General features: G+C 43.3%; 1 protein-coding gene across 6 annotated transcripts in view; it reads left to right on the top strand.

Moving 5' to 3' along the window:
- The window catches only part of mtif2 (mitochondrial translational initiation factor 2), a 68339-nt gene that overhangs the window by 13124 nt on the left and 29855 nt on the right, over positions 1-25360 (top strand). For 5 of the 6 annotated variants that reach the window (XM_070889578.1, XM_070889574.1, XM_070889575.1 and 2 more), the window contains 3 exons: positions 10246-10417; positions 11434-11594; positions 24525-24701. In XM_070889578.1, the coding sequence (XP_070745679.1) occupies positions 10246-10417; positions 11434-11594; positions 24525-24701 (510 nt within the window). Of the gene's footprint in view, positions 1-328; positions 508-10245; positions 10418-11433; positions 11595-24524; positions 24702-25360 lie in introns of all 6 variants that reach the window. The other variant, XM_070889579.1, reaches the window with a different exon arrangement.

The following is a 25360-nucleotide window of genomic DNA, read 5'->3' as shown; positions in this document are numbered from 1 at the left end:
CGAGAATTCAGTTTTAGTACATCGTTGATTAAACTTTTCTTGTACAGGATGATGCATGAGTGATAAAATGTAGTATTTTATCCCTGGTTTATTATTTTTGTTGTTTCATTACAATACTTTCAGGGTTAAAACCAGGTTCATATTAAAAAAAAATAGTCTGGATGATGAAAAAGGAACACAAAAAGGTGTCTGTTTGTGAGTCAGTAAGGCACTTAGCTGCTAAAATTTTAATTATAACTTTGTTTACCTGCTGGCTTTGTTTTAAAAGTAGCCCTGTAAGATGATGGATCTACATGTAAGGGCACATTGCTCACTAATTTTACCCTAGGAAGGAACTTGATGCAATAACGAAGATACATTTATGACACTTTGTTCCTGGTCAAATGTCAAAGGGTACCAGGGATATGTGTCAGGGAACATGTTCCCAGGACACCAGTCCTTCTGAGGTCACCAAAGAGAGAGGCAGGAGGCTCCAAATAAAGTTATTATCAAGGGACCCTATCTCAGGTGCAGTTTTATTTTGCGTTTTACTGTTATTTTCTACATTTGAGGAAGAATAAATATATTACTGTAAATTTGTTGTATTGTCATTGCTGTTGCTTACTTGTCTATTATTAACATTCTGTTCTGTAGTTTATCGCTTAAGCCATGGTCTAATAGAATGGTTATTTACCTTGAAAATCTCCCAAAGATCCACACTTGGGGCCCCTCCTCTCATGGTTTTTGCTCTTTGGCGATATTATCTGACATGGAGTCAGTTTCTGTGTGTCTGATGATGATACCCAGCTCAACCTCTCTGCCACATTTTTCAACTCCTCCACTGTTCTGTGCACTGACAAACATCTAGCCTTGGATGAGCTGCAATTTTCTCCAACTAAACATTGGGAAGATCAAAACCATCAGCCTTGATTTTAATCTGGGGCAGGTGGGAAGAGCCCATGACTGCGCCAATGTGAGGCCTGGGCAATTTTAACTCTCGGGCCTCATTTAAATCTTGCTATGCTGAATCCCGCCCGAAGCCAAAGGGGTTGGCATGGACGCCGGCGGTGGGTGTGGCAAGTCGTCAGCTGCAGGCAGTCACTGTGGACCCAAGGAAACAGTTACTGTCAATTTAAATTAAGGTGGATTTCGAGGTGACCACAGTTGCAGGAAGCGCAAGAGAAGCCTGTGAGTGGCAGAGGAGCACTTCTGCTCCTCCTGGCTGACAGGGAAACCTTTAAAGAGAATTAATTAACTTTCCTGTGCCTCCTCATCCTCCATCCTATCGACCGCTCACTTTCCCTGATGAATTGGGCGATGCAGCCCGATCACAAATTAAAATCTTGCCAGTGCCAAATTATGCCATTGGAACCTGACATTACCACATTGATGAAGGTGAAGGGCATGCACACTGTGGGAATGTAGGAGATAGCCATATTAACCACCGCCGCGCCATTCCTGCCAGGTCGACAGAGTTAGTATAAGCCAGCATCACAAAATCTGTACTACTTGTCCTGGCTAATCAACATAACCCCTCAATCAACATAACCAAAACATTATCTGGTCATTATCACATTGCTGTTTGTAGGAGCTTGCTGTGAGCAAATTGGCTGCTGCGTTTCCCACATTACAACAGTGACTACACTCCAAAAGTACTTCATTGGATGTAAAGCGCTTTGAGACGTCCAGTGGTTGTGAAAGGCGCTATATAAATCCAAGTCTTTTTCTTGCCATCAATTCCATCTCCCTCGTAATCTCAGCATCTTATTTGATTCTGTATTTGAGCTTCTATCCCGATATTTTCTCCATCACAAAAAATGTTTACTTCTATCTCTTTTACATCAACTGTCTCTGCCCCCTACCTTGGCCCATCTACCGCTGAAACCCTCATGCTTGCCTTTGTCCCCTCTGGACTTGACTATTCCAATGCTCTTCTGGGTGGCCTCCTTTCCTCCTCCTCTGTAAAGTTTATCTTATCCAAAACTCTGCTGCCTGTACCCTATCCCACACCAAGTCCCACTCACCTATCATCACTGTCCTTGATGACCTACATTGGCTCCCGGACCCCTCACACCTCATTTAAAAGAACTAGCCACACCTCGAACCAAGCTATTCCAGTACTGGCATCTACCTGACAAAGTAAAAAATTGTCCAGCAAGTCCACAAAAAGCAGGACAAATCCAATCTAGCCAATTACTGCCTACTCTCAGTCATCAGCAATGTTAGAAGGAGTCGTTGATAGTGCTATCCAGCGGCACTAACTCACCATCTCTTAACTGCGCAATGATGTTTGGGTTCCGCCAGGACCACTCCGCTCTAGACCTCATTACAGCTTTAGTCCAAACATGAACAAAAAAAGCTGAATTCCACAAGTGAGGTGAGAGTGACTGTCCTTCACATCAAGGCACCATTTGATCGAGTGTGACACCAAGGAGCCCTAGTAAAACTGAAGTCAATATAAGTTGTGGAAAACTCTCCAAGGTGTATAGTCATACCTAGCACAAAGAAAGATGGTTTGGTTTTTGGAGGCCAATCATCTCAGCCCCAGGACATCACTGCAGGGGTTCCTCAGGGCAGTGTCCTAGGCCCAACCATCTTCAGCTGCTTCATCAATGACCTTCCCTCCATCATAGGATCAGAAATGGGGATGTTCGCAACTCAGCAGATTATGAAGCCGTCTATGTCTGCATGCAGAAATACCTGGATGACCTTCGGGCTTGGGCTGATAAGTGGCAAGTAACATTTGTGCCACACAAGTGCCGGGCAATGACTATCTCCAATGAGCGAGTCTAACCACCTCGCCTTGGCATTACCATTATCCAATCCCCCAACATCAACATCCTGGGGGTCACCATTGCCCAGAAACTTAACTGGACCAGCCACATAAATATGGTAGCTACAAATGCCTTTAGTTTCCTGAGGCATTGGGACCGCTTCTAGGAACCTGAAAATAGATCCAGTAGGGAGGGGAGTAAAGCTGGAATTAGAAATCAAAAATAAAGAAAGTGAGTTTGAAGGAGAGAGGAAACAAGCAGGAAAAAAGGGTAAAAAAAAAAAATTTAAAGGCACTTTGTTTAAATGCACGTAGCATTCATAACAAAATAGATGAGTTGACGACACAAATAGATACAAATGGGTATGATCTGATAGCCATCACAGAGACGTGGTTGCAAGGTGACCAGGACTGGGAATTAAATATTCAGGGCTTTTTGACAATCTGGAAGGACAGACAGAAAGGAAAAGGAGGTGGGATAGCTCTATTGATAAAGGATGGAATCACTGCAATAGTGAGAAACGATATTGGCTCAAATGTTCAGGATGTTGAAACAGTTTGGGTGGAGATAAGAAATAATAAGGGGAAAAAGTCACTGGTGGGCATAGTCTATAGGCCCCCTAACAGTAGCAACTCTGTTGGTCGGGGTTCAAACCAGGAAATAGTGGGGGCTTGTAAAAAGGGAACAGCAATAATCATGGGTGATTTTAACCTCGATATTGATTGGACAAATCAAATTGATTAGGGTAGTATTGAGGAAGAGTTCATGGAGTGCATAAGGGACGGTGGGTTCCTTGAGCAGTATGTAACGGAACCAACCAGGGGGGAGGCTATCTTGGATCTGGTCCTGTGTAATGAGACAGGATTAATAAACAATCTCCTAGTAAAGGATCCCCTTGGAATGAATGATCATAGCATGGTTGAATTTCAAATTCAGATGGGTGAGAAAGTTGGATCTCAAACCAGCGTACTAAGCTTAAATAAAGGAGACTATGATGATATGAGGGCAGAGTTGGCTAAAGTGGACTGGGAAAATAGATTAAAGTGTAGGACGGTTGATGAACAGTGGCATACATTTAAGGAGATATTTCACAACTCTCAAGAAAAATATATTCCAGTGAGGAGAAAAGGGTGTAAAAGAAAAGATAGCCATCCGTGGCTAACTAATGAACTAAATGATGGTATCCAATTAAAAACAAGAGCATACAAAGTAGCCAAAACTAGTGGAAGGACAGAAGATTGGGAAGCATTTAAAAGCCAGCAAAGAATGACTTAAAAAAAAATTAAGAAAGTAAACTAGCACGAAATATAAAAACAGATAGCAAGAGTTTCTATAAGTATATAAAAAGGAAAAGAGTGGCTAAAGTAACTGTTGGTCCCTTAGAGGACGAGACCGGGGAATTAATAATGGGGAACATGGAGATGGCAGAAACTCTGAACAAATATTTTGTATCAGTCTTTATAGTAGAGGACACTAACAATATTCCGACAGTGGATCGTCTAGAGGCTATAGCGGGGCAGGTTCTTTACACAATCACAATCACTAAGGAGGTGGTACTCAGTAAGATAATGGGACTAAAGGCGGATAAATCCCCTGGACCTGATGGCTTGTGTCCTGGAGTCTTAAGAGAAGTAGCGTCAGAGATAGTGGATGCATTGGTTGTAATTTACCAAAATTCCCTGGATTCTGGGAAAGTCCAAGCAGATTGGAAAATTGCAAATGTAACGCCCCTATTTAAAAAAGGAGGCAGACAAAAAGCAGGAAACTATAGACCAGTTAGCCTAACATCTGTGGTTGGGAAAATGTTGGAGTCCATTATTAAAGGAACAGTAGCAGGACATTTGGAAAAGCATAATTCGGTCAGGCAGAGTCAGCATGGATTCATGAAGGGGAAGTCATGTTTGACAAATTTGCTGTAATTTTTTGAGGATGTAATGAACAGGGTGGATAAAGGGGAACCAGTGGATATGGTATATTTGGACTTTCAGAAGGCATATGACAAGGTGCCACATAAAAGATTACTGCACAAGATAAAAATTCACAGGGTTTGGGGTAATATATTAGCATGGATAGAGGATTGGCTAACTAACAGAAAACAGAGAGTTCATTCTCGGGTTGGCAATCAGTAACTAGTGGGGTGCCGCAGGGATCAGTGCTGGGACCCCAACTATTTACAATCTATATTAACAACTTGGAAGAAGGGACCGAGTATAACGTAGCCAAGTTTGCTGATGATACAAAGATGGGAGAAAAAGCAACGTGTGAGGAGGACACAAAAAATTTGCAAAAGGCCATAGATAGGCTAAGTGAGTGGGCAAAAATTTGGCAGATGGAGTATAATGTTGGGAAGTGTGAGGTTATGCACTTTGGTAGAATAAAAATCAAAGAGCAAGTTATTATTTAAATGGAGAAAAATTACAAAGTGCTGCAGTACAGCAGGACCTAGGGGCACTTGTGCATGAAACACAAAAGGTTAGTATGCAGGTACAGCAAGTGATCAGGAAGGCCAATGGAATCTTGGCCTTTATTGCAAAGGGGACGGAGTATAAAAGCAGGGAAGTCTTCCTGAAGTTATACAGGGTATTGGTGAGGCCACACCTGAAATACTGTGTACAGTTTTGGTTTCCATATTTAAGAAAGGATATACTTGCTTTGGAGGCAATTCAGAGAAGGTTCACTAGGTTGATTCTGGAGATGAGGGGGTTGACTGATGAGGAAAGGTTGAGGAGGTTGGGCCTCTTCTCATTGGAATTCAGAAGACTGAGAGCTGTATAAGGTTGAGGCGGCTTGACAAGGTGGATGCAGAGAGGATGTTTTCATTGATAGGGGAGACTAGAACTAGAGGGCATAATGTTAGAATAAGGGGCTGCCCATTTAAAACTGAGATGAGGAGAAATTTCTTCTCTCGGAGGGTTGTAAATCTGTGGAATTCGCTGCCTTAGAGAGCTGTAGAAGCCGGGACATTGAATAAATTTAAGACAGAGATAGACAGCTTCTTAACTGATAAGGGTTTAAGGGGTTATGGGGAGCGTGCAGGGAAGTGGACCTGAGTCCATGATCAGATCATCCATGATCGTATTAAATGGACGAGCAGGCTCGAGGGGCAATTTGGCCTACTCCGACTCCTATTTCTTATGTTCTTATGTAGGTCGGAAGCTGGGTATTCTGTGGCAAGTGACTCTCCTCTTGACTCCCCAAAGCCTTTCCACCAACTACAAGGCACAAGTCAGGAGTGTGAATGAATACTCTCCACTGGCCTGGATGAGTACAGCTCCAACAACACTCAAGAAGCTCGACACCATCCAGGACAAAACAGCCTGCTTGATTGGCACCACATCCACCACCTTAAACATTCACTCCCTCCAGCACCGTGGCTGCAGTGTGTACCATCTACAAGATGTACTGCAGCCACGCACCAAGGCTTCTATAGCACCTTCTAAACCAGAGACTGCAACAACCTAGAAGGACAAAGGCAGCAGGTGCATGAGAACACCACCACCACCAAGTTCCCCTCCAAGTCACACACCATCCTGACTTGGAAATATATCGCCGTTCCTTCATCGTCCCTGGGCTAAAATCCTGGAACTCCCTACCTAACAGCACTGTTGGCAGTACCTTCACCACACGGACTGCAGCAGTTCAAGAAGGCAGCTCAGCACTACCTTCTCAAGGGCAATTAGGGATGGGCAATAAATGCTGGCCTTTCCAGTGACAGTCACATCCCATGAATTAATAAAATAAAATTATCATCTATGTGTTTAAATATCTCTACTATTTGCCATTCCGTATCTCTCTCTGTAACTTCATCTAGCCCTACAACTATCCATAACTTTTCATTCCTCTGACTCCAGTCTCATGTGCATCACCCCTGTTGGCGGCCATTCCCTCAGCTGCCTAGGCCCACTGCTCTGGAATTGCCTCCCTAAACTCCTCTTCAACTCCCTATCCTCCTTTAAACCCAACTTGTTAATAAAGCTTTTGGTTACCCCTCCTAATATCTTATACAGAAGCAAAATACTGCGGATGCTGGAATCTGAAATAAAAATAGAAAATGCTGGAAATCTTAGCGGGTGAGGCAGCATCTGTGGAGAGAAAAACAGTGTTAACGTTTCGGGTCGATGACCCTTTGTCAGAACGACCCTCCTAATAGCTTCTTTGGCTTGTCATCTATATTTTTCCCTAATCCTCGGGATGTTTTTCTACGTTAAAGAGGTTATATAAATGCAAGTTGTTGTTGAAAAAACAAATCTGGAAAGGGATATAGACAGGCTAAGTGAGTGGGCAAAGATTTGTCAGATGGAGTATAATGTGGGAAAATGTGAGGTTATTCACTTTGGCAGAAAAAATAGAAAAGCAAATTATAATTTAAATGAGAAAAATTGCAATATGCTGCAGTACAGAGGGACCTGGGGATCCTTGTGCATGAAACACAAAAAGTTAGAATGCAGTTACAGCAAGTAATCAGAAAGGCAAATGGAATGTTTGCCTTTATTGCAAGGGGGATAGAATATAAAAGCAGAGAAGTCCTGCTACGACTGTATAGGTTATTGGTGAGGCGACACCTAGAGTACTGCGTACAGTTTTGGTCTCCGTATTTAAGGAAGGATATACTTGCATTGGAGGCTGTTCAGAGAAGGTTCACTAGATTGATTCCGGAGATGAGGAGTTTGACTTATGAAGATAGGTTGAGTAGGTTGGGCCTATACTCATTGGAGTTCAGAAGAATGAGAGATGATCTTATCGAAGCATATAAGATAATGAGGGCGCAAGACAAGGTGGATGCAGGGAGGATATTTCCACTCATAGGGGAAACTAAAGCTTGGGGACAGAGTCTCAGAATAAGGGGCCGTCCATTTAAAACTGAGATGAGGAGGAATATCTTCTGTGAGGGTTGTAAATCTATGGAATTCTCTGCCCCTGAGAGCTGTGGAGGCTGGGTCATTGAATATATTTAAAGCGGAGATAGACAGATTTACAAGAACATAAGAAATAGGAACAGGAGTAGACCATACGGCCCCTTGAGCCTGCTCCGCCATTTAATACGATCATGACTGATCCGATCATGGACTCGGGTCCACTTCCCTGCCCACTCCCCATAACCCCTTATTCCCTTATCAGTTAAGAAACTGTCTATCTCTGCCTTGCATTTATTCAATGACCCAGCTTCCACAGCTCTCTGAGTCAGCAAATTCCACAGATTTACAACCCTCTCAGTAAAGAAATTCCTCCTCATCTCAGTTTTAAATGGGCGGCCCATATTCTAAGATTATGACCCCTAGTTCTAGTTTTCCCCATCAGTGGAAACATCCTCTCTGCATCCACCTTGTCAAGCCCTCTCATAATTTTATATATTTCGATAAGATCACCTCTCATTCTTCTGAATTCCAATGAGTAGAGGCCCAACCTACTCAACCTTTCCTCATAAGTCAACTCCCTCATCTCCAGTATCAACCTAGTGAACCTTCTTTGAACTGCCTCTAAAGCAAGTATATCCTTTCTTAAATATGGAAACCAAAACTGTACACAGTATTCCAGGTGTGGCCTCACCAATACCCTGTATAACTGTCGCAAGACTTCCCTGCTTTTATACTCTATCCCTTTTGCAATAAAGACCAAGATTCAATTGGCCTTCCTGATCACTTGCTGTACCTGCATACTAACCTTTTGTGATTCATGCACAAGTACCCCCAGATTCTGCTGTATTGCAGCACTTTGCAATTTTTCTCCATTTTAATAATAACTTGCTCTTTAATTTTTTTTCTGCCGAAGTGCATGACCTCACACTTTCCAACATTATACTCCATCTGCCAAATTTTTGCCCACTCACTTAGCCTGTATATGTCCTTTTGCAGATTTTTTTGTGTCCTCCTCACACATTGCTTTTCCTCCAATCTTTGTTTCTTCAGAAAACTTGGCTACGTTACACTTGGTCCCTCCTTCCAAGTCGTTAATATAGATTGTAAATAGTTGGGGTCCCAGCACTGATCCCTGCGGCACCCCACTAGTTACTGATTGCCAAACCGAGAATGAACCATTTATCCCGACTCTCTTTTCTGTTAGTTAGCCAATCCTCTATCCATGCTAATATATTATCCCCAACCCCGTGAACTTTTATCTTGTGCAGTAACCTTTTATGTGGCACCTTGTCAAATGCCTTCTGGAAGTCCAAATACACTACAGCCACTGGTTCCCCTTTATCCACCCTGTTCGTTACATCCTCAAAGAATCCCAGCAAATTTGTCAAACATGATTTCCCCTTCATAAATGTCCTGTTTTTCCAAATGTCCTGCTACTGCTTCTTTAATAATGGACTCCAACATTTTCCCAACCACAGATGTTAGGTTAACTGGTCTATAGTTTCCTGCTTTTTGTCTGCCTCCTTTTTTAAATAGGGGTGTTACATTTGCAGTTTTCCAATCTGCTGGGACCTCCCCAGAATCCAAGGAATTTTGGTAAATTACAACCAATGCATCCACTTTCCCTGCCGCTACTTCTGTTAAGACCCTAGGATGCAACCCATCAGGTCCAGGGGATTTTTTTTCCATCTTTAGTCCCATTATCTTACTGAGTACCACCTCCTTAGTGATTGTGATTGTGTTAAGTTCCTGCCCCCCTATAGTCCCTTGACTATCCACTGTTGGGATATTGTTAGTGTCCTTTACTGTAAAGACTGAGACAAAATATTTGTTCAGAGTTTCTGCCATCTCCATGTTCCCCATTTTTAATTCCCCAGTCTCGTCCTCTAAGGGACCAACATTTACTTTAGCCACTCTTTTCCTTTTTATATACCTAGATAGCAAGAGTTTCTATGCTTTTATATTTTGTGCTAGTTACTTTCATAGTCTGTCTTCCCTTTCTTAATCATTTTTTGAGTCATTCTTTGCTGGCTTTTAAAAACTTCCCAATCTTCTGTCCTCCCACTAGTTTTGGCCACTTTGTATGCCCTTGTTTTTAATTGGATACCGTCCTTTATTTCTTTAGTTAGTCACGGATGGCTATCTTTTCTTTTACACTCTTTCCGCCTCACTGGAATATATTTTTCGTGAGAGTTATGAAATATCTCCTTAAATGTACGCCACTGTTCATCAACCGTCCTACATTTTAATCTATTTTCCCAGTCCACTTTAGCCAATTCTGCCCTCATACCTTTATTTAAGCTTAGTACGCTTTGAGCGATAAGGGAATAAAAGGTTATGGGGAGCGGGCAGGGAAGTGGAGCTGTGTCCATGATCAGATCAGCCATGATCTTATTAAATGGCGGAGCAGGCTCGAGGGGGCAGGTGGCCTACTCCTGTTCCTATTTCTTATGTTCTTATGATGAAGGCTTGCTTACAGGAGGGAGCATGAGGAAAATAGCTGAGTAAGAATGCAAAAATGTAACAGCAAGATAGAGTAAGAAAAATGAAGTATCTAATCATGAAAAAGAGAAAAAATAAGTTCTTTCTACGTATATTCCTACATATTCAAATAGCTAATTTCTTTCTGAATCTAGACCATGTGTTTGAAGCTTTACTACACACAAATATTGACATAGACTCCATAGAACAGGATTTTGTCTTAGATGAAAAATGGATAAAAGAGGTCATAAAGAAGTCTGGAATGAAGTTTAAGTGGGCAAAACTTTCAGAAGAAAAAGTGAAAGAAAATAAAGATGCTGTGAGCAGGTAGGTTCTGTGTTTAATTTACATATAATCCGGGTATAGTAATTATGTTCTGTTAATGTTTTGGTAACACATCAATACATTTAAATAAAAAAACATTCAAACTATATTGAAATATTTCATCAGCCTATTCTGTGCCAGAGAATACTTGGTTTCACCATAATCTGTGAGAAACACAAAGAAACTAGCTCACCTCGACTTCCTAACTACTGACTGACTGGCACACCCATGTTGAAGAATCTGCTTTGCTCACCATTTCCCTGCCAATTTTTTGCTCACCATTTTCCTTCCAAGATTTCATTTTTTTTCTTGTTTCATGAAAATAGCTTAGTTTTGTATTGGTTGGGGACTCAATTCAGATTTGCAGATAATTAACTAAATATTGCACAGAAATTAAATATGAGCCTTTCATTAAAAGTCATAACTTCTCAGAACTAATGCATTTGTTTATTTAAAGAAAATAATATAACAGTAAATCTGTGAGTGTGAATAGTGCAAAGGCTAATGCAGGGGAGCCAGGCTGCTGCCACTTTTCTCAGGTGGAGGTGCAGTAAGGATTTTAAGGAGACTGTTCTACACACAAATTACTGCTACATTTGCCGCTCATGTCTGTTGTAATGAGTAGTTCATTATATTATGTAACATTATGTAACATTTTATTTGACATGCTGAGGTAAGTTGCGTACTTCTGATGTACATCCAGAGTTCCTGTATGAATATTCATGGTCTGCTATCATTCACTCCATCACTACCTTATTAATATCTCTAACCCTCAATCCTCCTCAACAGATATTGATCCAGATCCCTTTTAAAAGTATCAACTGACCCCAGAGCAACTATCTTTTCTGGCAGTCTGTTCCCCATGTTGACTATACCAGACGGAAGATATTATGTTCCATTATCTAACCTTTTTCAAGGCTTGTGAATTTCTTACTAGATTCCTAACTGCTGAGAAATTGGCTAAATAAGCATGAAATTCACTACTATCTGAGAATTATTCACTGTCCTTTCTGCTTTAGGCCGCCAGCAGATCCAGCTGTGTTAGTTCCCAGGTCGCCTGTGGTTACTATAATGGGTCACGTTGACCATGGAAAAACAACATTACTTGACAGTCTTAGGAAAACCCAGGTTGCAGCTATGGAGGCGGGAGGTATCACTCAACATATTGGAGCATTCCTCGGTATGTCTTGCATTCGTCTACATGTCTGTCTACCTCAAATATGTATGGCAAACAATATTTTACTCAGTTGTGAAGTTAAAAAGTACGGTGCCTAGATTTTTAGGGAGTATTTCTTTTTGGTGAAGGTATAATCAGATCCTAGTATTGCTTGTTTAACACTTGTAGGAATGTGCATATTGTCAGTTTTTAAAATTTTAATAGCATTTTGCTAGAATAGCACTGTTAAAATTTTGCACTTCAAAAATTACTCTCTTTTGCTACCATCTGTCTGTCATATCTATCTGTTATATCCCCTCTCTAATTGTGAGGAAGAGCTGGAGATCAGTCCCCATCAGTGAATGGGACGTACTGCCCATAACCAATCATTTTCATTCATTATGTCACTGGAGCAGGACTCATGATATTACATATCTGTTCCCGTTTTAATGCTTAAACTAAAAAGATTGAGTTACCAGTAAATACACAGTTAACGATAATAGTTGGAATTACATAGAAATTTTGCAGAACTTAGAATTTCTCTCAGAAATATTTCAAAGTGCTTCACATACAAGTCGAGGAGGTGCGTGGAGAGGCAGTCGGGACTTCGGTGAGAGGCCTATAAAAGGCACAGCAGGGAGTCCGGGGCCCAGCATCGAGGAAGTGCGTGGAGAGGCAGTCGGGACTTCGGCGAGAGGCCTATAAAAGGCACAGCAGGGAGTCCGGGGCCCAGCGTCGAGGAGGTGCGTGGAGAGGCGTGGCTTGTACAGCGACAGGGAGAAGGCAAAAAAGAAGTAGAAAGAAACAGAAAGGTGACGTCACAGCCAAGGGGGTAAGTGATTGGCTGGTGATTGGTGAGTAGTTTTTCTTTTCTCTCTTCTATAACAGTGAGTAAACTTTAGCATTGTTGTTGCCAATTTAAGTGTATCTAAGGGTTAAGTCATGGCAGGAGAGCTCGGTCACGTGATATGCTCCTCCTGTACCATGTGGGAACTCAGGGACACTTCCGGTGTCCCTGACGACTACGTGTGCGGGAAGTGTATCCACCTTCAGCTCCTGACGGTCCGCGTTGCGGAATTGGAGCTGAGGGTGTATTCACTCTGGAGCATCCACGATGCTGAGAATGACGTGAGTAGCACGTTAGCGAGTTGTTCTTACCGCAGGTGAAGGGTCCACAGCCAGCTAGGGAATGGAAGACCAGCAGGAAGAGCAGTGCAAGGAAGGTAGTGCAGGGGTCCCCTGCGGTCATCCACCTGCAAAACAGATACACCGCTTTGAGTACTGTTGAGGGGATGACTCATCAGGGGAAGGCAGCAGCAGCCAAGTTCATGGCACCGTGGCTGGCTCTGCTGCACAGGAGGGCAGGAAAAAGAGTGGGCGAGCAATAGTGATAGGGGATTCAATCGTAAGGGGAATAGACAGGCGTTTCTGCGGCCGCAACCGAGACTCCAGGATGGTATGTTGCCTCCCTGGTGCAAGGGTCAAGAATGTCTCGGAGCGGTGCAGGACATTCTGAAAAGGGAGGGTGAACAGCCAGTTGTCGTGGTGCACATTGGTACCAACGATATAGGTAAAAAAAGGGATGAGGCCCTACGAGACGAATTTAAGGAGCTAGGAGCTAAATTAAAACATAGGACCTCAAAAGTAGTAATCACAGGATTGCTACCAGTGCCACGAGCTAGTCAGAGTAGGAATCGCAGGACAGCTCAGATGAATACGTGGCTTGAGCAGTGGTGCAGCAGGGAGGGATTCAAATTCCTGGGGCATTGGAACCGGTTCTGGGGGAGGTGGGACCAGTACAAACCGGATGGTCTGCACCTGGGCAGGACCGGAACCAATGTCGTAGGGGGAGTGTTTGCTAGTGCTGTTGGGGATGAGTTAAACTAATATGGCAGGGGGATGGGAACCAATGCAGGGAGACAGAGGGAAACAAAATGGAGACAAAAGTGAAAGACAGAAAGGAGATGAGTAAAAGTGGAGGGCAGAGAAACCCAAGGCAAAAGGACCACTGTACAGCAAAATTCTAAAGGGTCAAAGTGTAATAAAAAGGCAAGCATGAAAGCTCGGTGCCTCAATGCAAGGAGTACTCGGAACCCAGGAGAGGGCTCTGAGCTAGTTAGAGTGGGTGAGAACTCAGATGAACAGGACCCCAAGAAAGAATGCAAAAGGCAGGAGGCAACAGAGCAGAGTAGCACTGGGTTAAGTGTAAACCACAAGGTGATAGGAAGGGACAATATGTATGACTATAAAGGGGCTGCAGGAGGGGTCAAAACTAAAAATCATGGTTTAAAAACTAGTATTAAAACACTTTACCTAAACGCACGCAGCATTCGAAATAAAGTAAATGAGTTGACGGCACAAATCATTACAAATGGGTATGATTTGGTGGCCATTACAGAAACGTGGTTGCAGGGGGGCCAAGACTGGGAATTAAACATACAGGGGTATCTGACAATTCAGAAAGATAGACAAGAAGGAAAAGGAGGTGCGATAGCTCTGTTAATAAAGGATGATATCAGGGCAGTTGTGAGAGACGATATTGGCTCTAATGAATAAAATGTTGAAGCATTGTGGGTGGAGATTAGAGATAGTAAGGGGAAAAAGTCACTGATGGGCGTGATTTATAGGCCCCAAAAAATAACTTCATGGTGGGGCGGGCAATAATCAAGGGAATAATGGAGGCATGTGAAAAAGGAACGGCAGTAATCATGGGGGATTTTAACCTACATATCGATTGGTCAAATCAAATCGCACGGGGTAGCCTTGAGGAGGAATTCATAGAATGCATATGAGATTGTTTCTTAGAACAGTATGTTACAGAACCTACAAGGGAGCAAGCTATCTTAGATCCGGTCCTGTGTAATGAGACAGGAATAATAAACGATCTCCTAGTAAAAGATCCTCTTGGAATGAGTGATCACAGTATGGTTGAATTTGTAATACAGATTGAGGGTGAGGAAGTAGTGTCTCAAACGAGTGTACTATGCTTAAACAAAGGGGACTACAGTGGGATGAGGGCAGAGTTGGCTAAAGTAGACTGGGAACACAGACTAAATGGTGGCACAATTGAGGAACAGTGGAGGACTTTTAAGGAGCTCTTTCATAGTGCTCAACAAAAATATATTCCAGTGAAAAAGAAGGGCGGTAAGAGAAGGGATAACCAGCCGTGGATAACCAAGGAAATAAGGGAGAGTATCAAATTAAAAACCAATGCGTATAAGATGGCCAAGGTTAGTGGGAAACTAGAAGATTGGGAAAATTTTAAATGACAGAAAAGAATGATTAAGAAAGCAATAAAGAAAGGAAAGATAGATTACGAAAGTAAACTTGCGCAAAACATAAAAACAGATAGTAAAAGCTTTTACCGATATATAAAACGGAAAAGAGTGACTAAAGTCAATGTTGGTCCCTTAGAAGATGAGAAGGGGGATTTAATAATGGGAAATGTGGAAATGGCTGAGATCTTAAGCAATTATTTTGCTTCGGTCTTCACAGTGGAAGACACAAATTGCTGGTCACGGGAATGTGGGAAGGGAGGACCTTGAGATAATCACTATCACTAGGGGGGTAGTGCTGGATAGGCTAATGGGACTCAAGGTAGACAAGTCCCCTGGTCCGGATGAAATGCATCCCAGGGTATTAAAAGAGATGGCGGAAGTTATAACAGATGCATTCATTATAATCTACCAAAATTCTCTGGACTCTGGGGAGGTACCAGCGGATTGGAAAGCAGCTAATGTAATGCCTCTGTTTAAAAAAGGGGGTAGACAAAAGGCAGGTAATTATAGGCCGGTTAGTTTAACATCTGTAGTGGGGAAAATGCTTGAAGCTATCATTAAGGAAGAAATAGCGGGACATCTAGATAGGAATAGTGCAATCAAGCAGACGCAACATGGATTCATGAAGGGGAAATCATGTTTAACTAATTTACTGGAATTCTTTGAGGATATAACGAGCATGGTGGATAGAGGTGTACCGATGGATGTGGTGTATTTAGATTTCCAAAAGGCATTCGATAAGGTGCCACACAAAAGGTTACTGCAGAAGATAAAGGTACGCGGAGTCAGAGGAAATGTATTAGCATGGATCGAGAATTGGCTGGCTAACAGAAAACAGAAAGTCGGGATAAATGGGTCCTTTTCGGATTGGAAATCGGTGGTTAGTGGTGTGCCACAGGGATTGGTGCTGGGACCACAACTGTTTACAATATACATAGATGACCTGGAAGAGGGGACAGAGTGTAGTGTAACACAATTTGCAGATGACACAAAGGTTAGTGGGAAAGCGGGTTGTGTAGAGGACACAGAGAGGCTGCAAAGAGATTTAGATAGGTTAAGCGAATGGGCTATGGTTTGGCAGATGGAATACAATGTCGGAAAATGTGAGGTCATCCACCTTGGAAAAAAAAAACAGTAAAAGGGAATATTATTTGAATGGGGAGAAATTACAACATGCTGCGGTGCAGAGGGACCTGGGGGTAGTTGTGCATGAATCCCAAAAAGTTAGTTTGCAGATGCAGCAGGTAATCAGGAAGGCGAATGGAATGTTGGCCTTCATTGCGAGAGGGATGGAGTACAAAAGCAGTGAGGTCCTGCTGCAACTGTATAGGGTATTAGTGAGGCCGCACCTGGAGTACTGCGTGCAGTTTTGGTCACCTTACTTAAGGAAGGATATACTAGCTTTGGAGGGTGTACAGAGACGATTCACTAGGCTGCTTCCGGAGATGAGAGGGTTACCTTATGATGATAGATTGAGTAGACTGGGTCTTTACTCGTTGGAGTTCAGAAGGATGAGGGGGGATCTTATAAAAACATTTAAAATAATGAAAGGGATAGACAAGATAGAGGCAGAGAGGTTGTTTCCACTGGTCGGGGAGACTAGAACTAGGGGGCACAGCCTCAAAATACGGGGGAGCCAATTTAAAACCGAGTTGAGAAGGAATTTCTTCTCCCAGAGGGTTGTGAATCTGTGGAATTCTCTGCCCAAGGAAGCAGTTGAGGCTAGCTCATTGATTGTATTCAAATCACAGATCGATAGATTTTTAACCAATAAGGGAATTAAGGGTTACGGGGAGCGGGCGGGTAAGTGGAGCTGAGTCCACGGCCAGATCAGCCATGATCTTGTTGAATGGCGGAGCAGGCTCGAGGGGCTAGATGGCCTACTCCTGTTCCTAATTCTTATGTTCTATGTTCTTATGTTCTTATGAGTTACTTTGAAGTGTAGTGATAGTTTGTAAAAAATAAGCTGGGTCCATGTATGTCCTAATTCCCATAAATGCTTACTTTCACTCAATAATCTAAACACTTAATATGAATTAAGACAATATTAATAAGAAAAGGCCATTGATCCTGCTGTTTCCAATGATCAGTGCATATTTTGCATTAATATAGTTTCTCTCAATTTTGTTAATTTCTAATTGAAACTGAGTAACCATCTGTAAAACATCAGGAAAGTAAGCTCTGTATATTGTGGACCTTACCCATAAAAATAATCAAGGGGAAACTCCAGGATTTTAATCTAATATTAAATATGCATTATTATTCAGGCCTGATGGGTTGCATCAGGCTTTTGTAACATGTGTCCCTGTGTCCACTCGTGTGTGCGTTTTGGCTACCGCTCCGGACCTGAGCCCATCACTTCTATTTCCACTTTTTTCTCCTTTTTTTTTCTTTTCACTTTACCCCTCCTAGCCCCATCTCTCCTGTCATCATGCCTCCTTTCATTTCTCCCCTCTCGGGTACTCTGCCCTCCCAAATCCCTATCCCAACCCTTTAGCACTCCTCGACCTTTAAACTCTCCTGTTGTCCCAGGGTTAATAAGCCTACAGCTTCCCTCTGTGTCTCTCTTGGCATCCTCCGAAGGGCCCATCTGCCCAGTCTTACTATCTTGCTGACCTTCCCGCCCAGCGCGCCAGCTGGGGGCTAATCTTTCCTACGTCCTTCCCGTTCCACTCACTGCTCCCAATGCTGACCCTGTGGACTCTGCACGTGATCAGCTATCACCGCCCCTCTCCGCATCTCCCTCCAGAATGTCCGTTCATTTATGAACAAGGCCCTTGCCATCCATGATTGTGGGTGATTGCATCGACATCATGGCCTTGACAGAAACCTGGCTGAGGTATGATGATAGCTTCCCCAAATGAAGCCTCCCCACCTGGCTATATCTTCAACCACTTACCCCGCCCAATCCGCCGTGAAGGCGGCCAGTTTTCCTTCTAAATTTTTTTTGGCCCACACGGCCCCTTTTAAGGGGCTGCACGAGCTGTTCAACATTACGCGCACACGCACTTTTTCCATTTAAAAGCCGGATCACTGGCTGTGTGGACCTGCAGTGCGCTGCATAGCCACGCCACTTAAAGGGAATGTCGGGGGGGGCAGTGTGGCTCTTATAGAAACATAGAAAATAGGTGCAGGAGTAGGCCATTTGGCCCTTCGAGCCTGCACCACCATTCAATAGGATCATGGCAGATCATGCAACTTCAGTACCCCATTCCTGCTTTCTCTCCGTACCCCTTGATCCCTTTAGCCCTAAAGGCCACATCTAACTCCCTGAATATATCTAACGAACTGGCCTCAACAACTTTCTGTGGTAGAGAATTCCACAGGTTCACAATTCTCTGAGTGAAGAAGTTTCTCCTCATCTCAGTCCTAAATGGCTTACCCCTTATTCTTAGACTGTGACCCCTGGTTCTGGACTTCCCCAACATCGGGAACATTCTTCCTGCATCTAACCTGTTCAATCCCGTCAGAATTTTATATGTTTCTATGAGATCCCCTCTTATTCTTCTAAATTCCAGTGAATATAAGCCTAGTCGATCCAGTCTTTCTTCATATGCCAGTCCTGCCATCCCGGGAATCAGTCTGGTGAACCTTCGCTGTACTCCCTTAATAGCAAGAATGTCCTTTCTCAGATTAGGAGACCAAAACTGTACACAATATTCAAGGTGTGGCCTCACCAAGGCCCTGTACAACTGCACCTATACTGAAATCCTCCCGCTATGAAGGCCAACATGCCATTTGCCTTCTTCGCTGCCTGCTGTACCTGCATGCCAACTTTCAATGACTGATGTACCATGACACCCAAGTCTCGTTGCACCTTCCCTTTTCCTAATCTGTCACCATTCAGATAATATTCCGCCTCCCTGTTTTTGCCCCCAAGGTGGATAATCTCACATTTATCTACATTGTACTGCATCTGCCATGCATTTGCCCACTCACCTAACCTGTCCAAGTCACCCTGCAGCCTCTTGGCATCCTCGTCACAGCTCACACTGCCACCCAGCTTAGTGTCATCTGCAAACTTGGAGATATTACATTCAATTCCTTCATCCAAATCATTGATATATATTGTAAATAGCTGGGGTCCCAGCATTGAACCTTGCGGTACCCCACTAGTCACTGCCTGCTATTCTGAAAAGGACCCGTTTATTCCCACTCTTTGCTTCCTGTCTGCCAACCAGTTCTCTATCCACGTCAAGACATTACCCCCAATACCATGTGCCTTGATTTTGCATACTAATCTCTTTTGTGGAACCTTGTCAAAAGCCTTTTAGAAGTCCAAATACACTACATCCACAGGTTCTCCCTTGTCCACTCTGCTAGTTACATCCTCAACAAATTCCAGAAGATTTGTCAAGCATGATTTCCCTTTCATAAATCCATACTGACTTGGACCAATCCTGTCACTACTTTCCAAATGCGCTGCTATTACATCTTTAATAATTGATTCCAACATTTTCCACACTATCGATGTCAGGCTAACCGGTCTATAATTCCCTGTTTTCTGTCTCCTTTTTTAAAAAGTGGGGTTACATTAGCTACCCTCCAATCCATAGGAACTGATCCAGAGTCTATAGAATGTTGGAAAATGACCACCAATGCATCCACTATTTCTAGGGCCACTTCCTTAAGTACTTTGGGATGCAGACTATCAGGCCCTGGGGATTTATCGGCCTTCAATCCCATCAATTTCCCTGACACAATTTCCTGACTAATAAGGATTTCCTTGAGTTCCTCCTCCTCGCTAGACCCTCGGTCCCCTAGTATTTCCGGAAGGTTATTTGTGTCTTCCTTAGTGAAGACAGAACCAAAGTATTTGTTCAATTGGTCTGCCATTTCTTTGTTCACCTGATAAATTCACCTGAGTCCGACTGCAAGGGACCTACATTTGCCTTCACTAATCTTTTTCTCTTCACATATCTATAGAAGCATTTGCAGTCAGTTTTTATATTCCCTGCAAGCTTACTCTCATACTCTATTTTCCCCCTCCTAATTAAATCCTTTGTTCTCCTCTGCTGAATTCTAAATTTCTCCCAGTCCTCAGGTTTGCTGCTTTTTCTGACCAATTTATATGCCTCTTCCTTGGATTTAACACTATCTCTAATTTCCCTTGTTAGCCACGGTTGAGCTACCTTCCCCGTTTTATTTTTACACCAGACAGAGATGTAAAATTGTTGTAGTTCATCCATGTGATCCACTGTCAACCCTTTCAGTATCATTTGCCAGTCTATCCTAGCCAATCCATGTCTCATACCATCGAAGTTACCTTTCTTTAAGTTCAGGACCCTAGTCTCTGAATTAACTGTGTCACTATCCATCTTAATGAAGAATTCTACCATATTATGGTCACTCTTCCCCAAGGGGCCTCGCACAATAAGATTGCCAATTAATCCACTCTCATTACACAAGACCCAGTCTAGGATGGCCTGCTCTCTAGTTGGTTCCTCGACATATTGGTCTAGAAAACCATCCCTTAACATTCCAGGAAATCCTCCTCCACCATATTGCTACCAGTTTGGTTAGCCCAATCTATATGTAGATTAAAGTCACCCATGATAACTGCTGTACCTTTATTGCACGCATCCCTAATTTCCTGTTTGATGCCATCCCCAACCTCACTACCACTGTTTGGTGGTCTGTACACAACTCCCACTAGCGTTTTCTGCCCTTTTGTGTTCCGCAGCTCTACCTATACAGATTCCACATCATCCAAGCTAATGTCCTTCCTTACTGTTGCGTTAATCTCCTCTTTAACCAGCAACGCTACCCCACTTCCTTTTCCTTTCTGAATATTGAATACCCCTGGATGTTGAGTTCCCAGCCTTGCTCACTCTGGAGCCATGTCTCCGTAATCCCAATTACATCATATCCATTAACAGCTATCTGCACAGTTAGTTCATCCACCTTATTACGAATGCTCCTCGCATTGAGACACACAGCCTTCAGGCTTGTTTTTTTAACACTCTTTTTGTTCTTTTAGAATTATGTTGTAATGTGGCCCTTTTTTGATTTTTGCCTTTGATTTCTCTGCCCTCCACCTTTCCTTATCTCCTTTCTACCTTTTGCTTCTGCCCCCATTTTACTTCCATCTGTCTCCCTGCATAGATTCCCATCCCCCTGCCATATTAGTTTAAATCTTCCCCAACAGCACTAGCAAACACTCCCCTTAGGACTTTGATTCTGGTCCTGCCCAGGTGCAGACCGTCCGGTTTGTACTGGTTCCACCTCCCCCAGAACCGGTTCCAATGTCCAAGGAATTTGAATCCCTCCCTCTTGCACCATTCCTCAAGCACGTATTCATCTTAGCTATCCTGATATTTCTACTCTGACTGAGATTACTACCTTTGAGGTCCTACTTTTGAATATAGCTCCCTAAATTCAGCTTGCAGGACCGTATCCTTTTTTTTTTTTACCTATGTCATTGGTACCTATATGACCATGACAACTGGCTGTTCACCCTCCCTCTCCAAAATGCCCTGCAGCTGCTCCAAGACATCCTTGATCCTTGCACCAGGGAGGCAGCATACCATCCTGGAGTCTCGATTGCGGCCGCAGAAATGCTCTTCTATTCCCCTTACAATAGAGTCCCCTACCACTATAGCTCTCCCACTCTTTTTCCTGCCCTCCTGTGCAGCAGAGCCACCCATGATGCCATGAACATGGCTGTTGCTGCCTTCCCCTGATGAGTCATCTCCCCCAACAGTATCCAAAACAGTATATCTGTTTTAGAGGGAGATGACCGCAGGGGACCCCTGTGCTACCTTCCTTCCACTGCTCTGCCTGATGGTCACCCATTTCCCTATCTGCCTGAGTAACCTTTACCTGCGGTGTGACCTACTCACTAAACATGCTATTCATGACATCCTCAGCATCGCAGCGTCCCTGACTTCCCACATAGCACAGGAGGAACATGACATGGGTCTGGGCTCTCCTGCCATGACTTAACCCTTAAATTAACTTCATTTGGCAACAATGCCAAAGGTTACCTACTAATAAGGAAATAAAAAGAAAAAAATTAAATACTCACCAATCTACCAGCCAATCACTTACCCACTTGGCTGTGACGTCACACTTCGATTTCTTTTTACTTCTTTGTTTTACTTTTGGCCTCTGCACCAGTTGGCCACCTCGACTGCCGCCGCTCCCACTCTCTGCCGCCGCCCTTTGTAGTCCAGAGCCCTTTCCTCTCGCGATGCTGGCCTCCTCGACTTGGTCTGTTCCCCTGCACTTCTGGCACCTTTCTCTTCCTTTGAGTTCTAATCTTGTTCCACCCCTCTCGCCTCTCATTTAAAGTCCACAATTGATTTCGCCAATCACCGCCAGATCTGTCAAAACTAATCACTATTCCAGGATCATCCTGGAATGAAAAGATAACCCTCAGCTTCTTTTCTTTACTGCAAACAATCTTCTTAAACCCCTCTCCTCGCCTCCTCCACCTTCATCTGCAGCAATGAGTGCGAGGAGCTCATGGACTTCTTTGTCACTAATTTGAGACCATCCGTTTAGCTGTCTCTGCCGCTTCCCTCCCTTCCCCTAGCCCACAAGGCAAAACTTCTTCTAAGGTTTCCCCCTACTCTCGCCCTGAACTTGTATCTTTCTCTAGTTTCTCTCCTATCTCGCCATATGTCCTCTTTGAGCTCACCTTGTCCATGAGACCTACTACCTGCTTCCTTGTCTCTATTCCCACTAAACTGCTGACCACCTAACTTTCCTTCCTGGCCCCATGTTAGCTGATACTGTTAACGGTTCTCGCTCCTCAGGTACTGTCCCCTTCAAATCTGCCATCATCAGCCCCCTCCACAAAAAAAACAACGCTTCACCCTTCTATCTTGGCAAACTACTGCCCCATCTCTAACCTCCCTTTCCTTTCCAAAGACCTTGAATGTGTTGTCACCTCCCAAATCTGTGCCCACCTTTCCTGGAACTCCATGTTTGAATCCCTTCAATCAGGTTTCCCCCCATGACATCCTATGTGACTGTGCTAAACTATCCCTCCTCATCCTTCTTGTCCTGTCTGCAGCCTTTGACACGGTTGACCACACCATCCTCTTCCAACGCCTTTCCTCCAAAGTCCATACTTGCCTGGTTCCATTCTTACCTATCCAGTCATAACTATAAAATCACCTGCAATGGCTTCTCTTCCCACTCCCCCATGGTTGCCTCTGGTTTCCCCCAAGGATCTATCCTTTGTCCCCTCCTATTTCCCATCCATATGCTGCCCCTCATCTGAAAACACAACGTCGGGTTCCACATGTACGCTAACGACACCCAGCTGTACCTCACCAACACCTCTCTCGACGCCTCCACTTTTGTCCTAAAATTGCCAAACTGCTTGTCTAACATCCAGATGACCTCCAACTAAATATTGGGAAGACCGAAGCCATTGTCTTCGAACCCTGCCACAAACTCTGTTTCCTCGCCGTCGACTCCATCCCTCTCCCTGGCAACTGTTTGAAGCTGAACCAGACTGTTTGCAACCTTGGTGTCATATTTGACCCCGAGATGAGCTTCCGACCACATATCCGCTCCATTACTAAGGCCGCCTATTTCCACCTCTCTAACATCGCCCAACCCTGCTCTGTCTCAACTCATCTGCTGCTGAAACCCTCATCCATGTCTTTGTTACCTCTCGACTTGACTATTCCAATGCACTCCTGGCCGGCTTCCCATCTTCCACCTTCCATAAACTTAAGCTCATCCATAACTCTGCTGCTTGTATCCTAACTCGAACCAAGTGCCATTCACCCGTCACCCCTGTACTTGCTGACATACATTGGCTCGATTTTTAAATCCCTCCATGGCCTCGCCCCTCCCTATCTCTGTAATCTCCATCAACTCTACAACCCTCCAAGATATCTGCACTCCTCTAATTCTGGCCTCTTGCGCATCCCCTATTTTAATCTCTGCACCATTGATGGCTGTACCTTCAGCTGCCAAGGCCCTAAGCACTGGAATTCCCTCCCTAAACCTCGCTGCCTTTCTACCCCTCTTTCCTCCTTTAAGATGCTCCTTAAAACCTACCACATATGCCGCAATATCCCTTTATATGGCTCGGTGTCAAATTTTATTTGATAATGCTCCTATGAAGTGCCTTGGGTCATTTTATTATGTTAAAGGCTCGATATAAATGCAAGTTGGTGTTGTTGCATTTCAGATGGGTCCCAGTGAGACTGAATCATAAAGGGTAAAATTATTCTTATCAAAAATTGGTGATCACCTGATTTTTTTTTTCTGTGCAATGTATGAGCCACTAGCTAAATTGCATTCCACAAAACACATTTCAAAACCACAGTTAATGGGTCATTAATTGTGGAAAAATGGGCATTCATGTTTTTTTTAATTAAAAAAGGAATATTACTCCATAGTGTTCTGTAGAATATTTGCGACAGCACTTCAGATTTTAACCAAAATTTCTAAGTAACTGTCGTATCACTGGGTGCACTCAACGATGAATAGGAATCATGTCAAAAATTATGTACTTAGCATAGCACAAAACTCATTGAATGGTGGCAGATTTATTTTGCATTTTAAATTTGCTACCGCCTTTCTCATAACAAAATGTCTTTTCACAGAAAGGCCTGTCAGTTTTGCTGCTGTTTGCCTTCACTGAATTGATTACAGGGTGTTTTGTGCTTTTCCATGTGTGGTGACTAAAATGTTTTACTTGTTTACACAGTGCACTTGCCATCTGGTGAGAAGATAACCTTCCTAGATACCCCAGGCCATGCTGCCTTTTCAGCAATGAGGGCTCGTGGTGCTAACGTGACTGACATTGTGATATTAGTGGTTGCTGCAGATGATGGAGTAATGAAGCAAACAATAGAATCAATTCAACATGCTAAAAATTCTATGGGTAAGTTTAAATCTCCAGAGCTATATAGACCACATAAATGAGTAGTATGCAATTCTTATGTTTTAGTGAATGCTTGGTGTTTTTTCATTTGTTCTCAGGAGATGGCTGACATCCATGTCTAATTGCCCTGAGAAGGTGGTGTGTCTTTTATAGCTATTGTCCTTACAACTAAGAGGCTTGCTAAGCCCATCAGAGTGCTTTAAGAATCAACTACATAGTGTGGGACAAGAATCACATGCTAACAGGTTTCCTGGTGCCAGCCTACAAATTACCAAAGTTATTGAGTTCAATTTTGCAATTTTCTATGGTAGAATTTGAACTCATGACCTCTAGGTTGCTAGTCTGGTACTGTAAACATTACAGTACGATACCTGCAGAAATATTGAAGAAGGATTGCATGTGACAGTATTTTAAGTGTAAAGTATTCTTTTGAAGTATTCTATCAAAGGAATAAAAATTCCCTTCCTCTCCTGAAGGCATTCCTGTGGTCCTTTAGCACTTTGTCCAACTGGTCATTCATAAGAACATAAGAACATAAGAACATAAGAATTAGGAACAGGAGTAGGCCATCTAGCCCCTCGAGCCTGCTCCGCCATTCAATAAGATCATGGCTGATCTGGCCGTGGACTCAGCTCCACTTACCCGCCCTCTCCCCGTAA

This window comes from Pristiophorus japonicus, chromosome 9, assembly GCF_044704955.1.
Source record: "Pristiophorus japonicus isolate sPriJap1 chromosome 9, sPriJap1.hap1, whole genome shotgun sequence".
NCBI classification, from domain to species: Eukaryota; Metazoa; Chordata; class Chondrichthyes; family Pristiophoridae; genus Pristiophorus; species Pristiophorus japonicus.
This window is presented reverse-complemented; position numbering and strand designations above follow the sequence as displayed.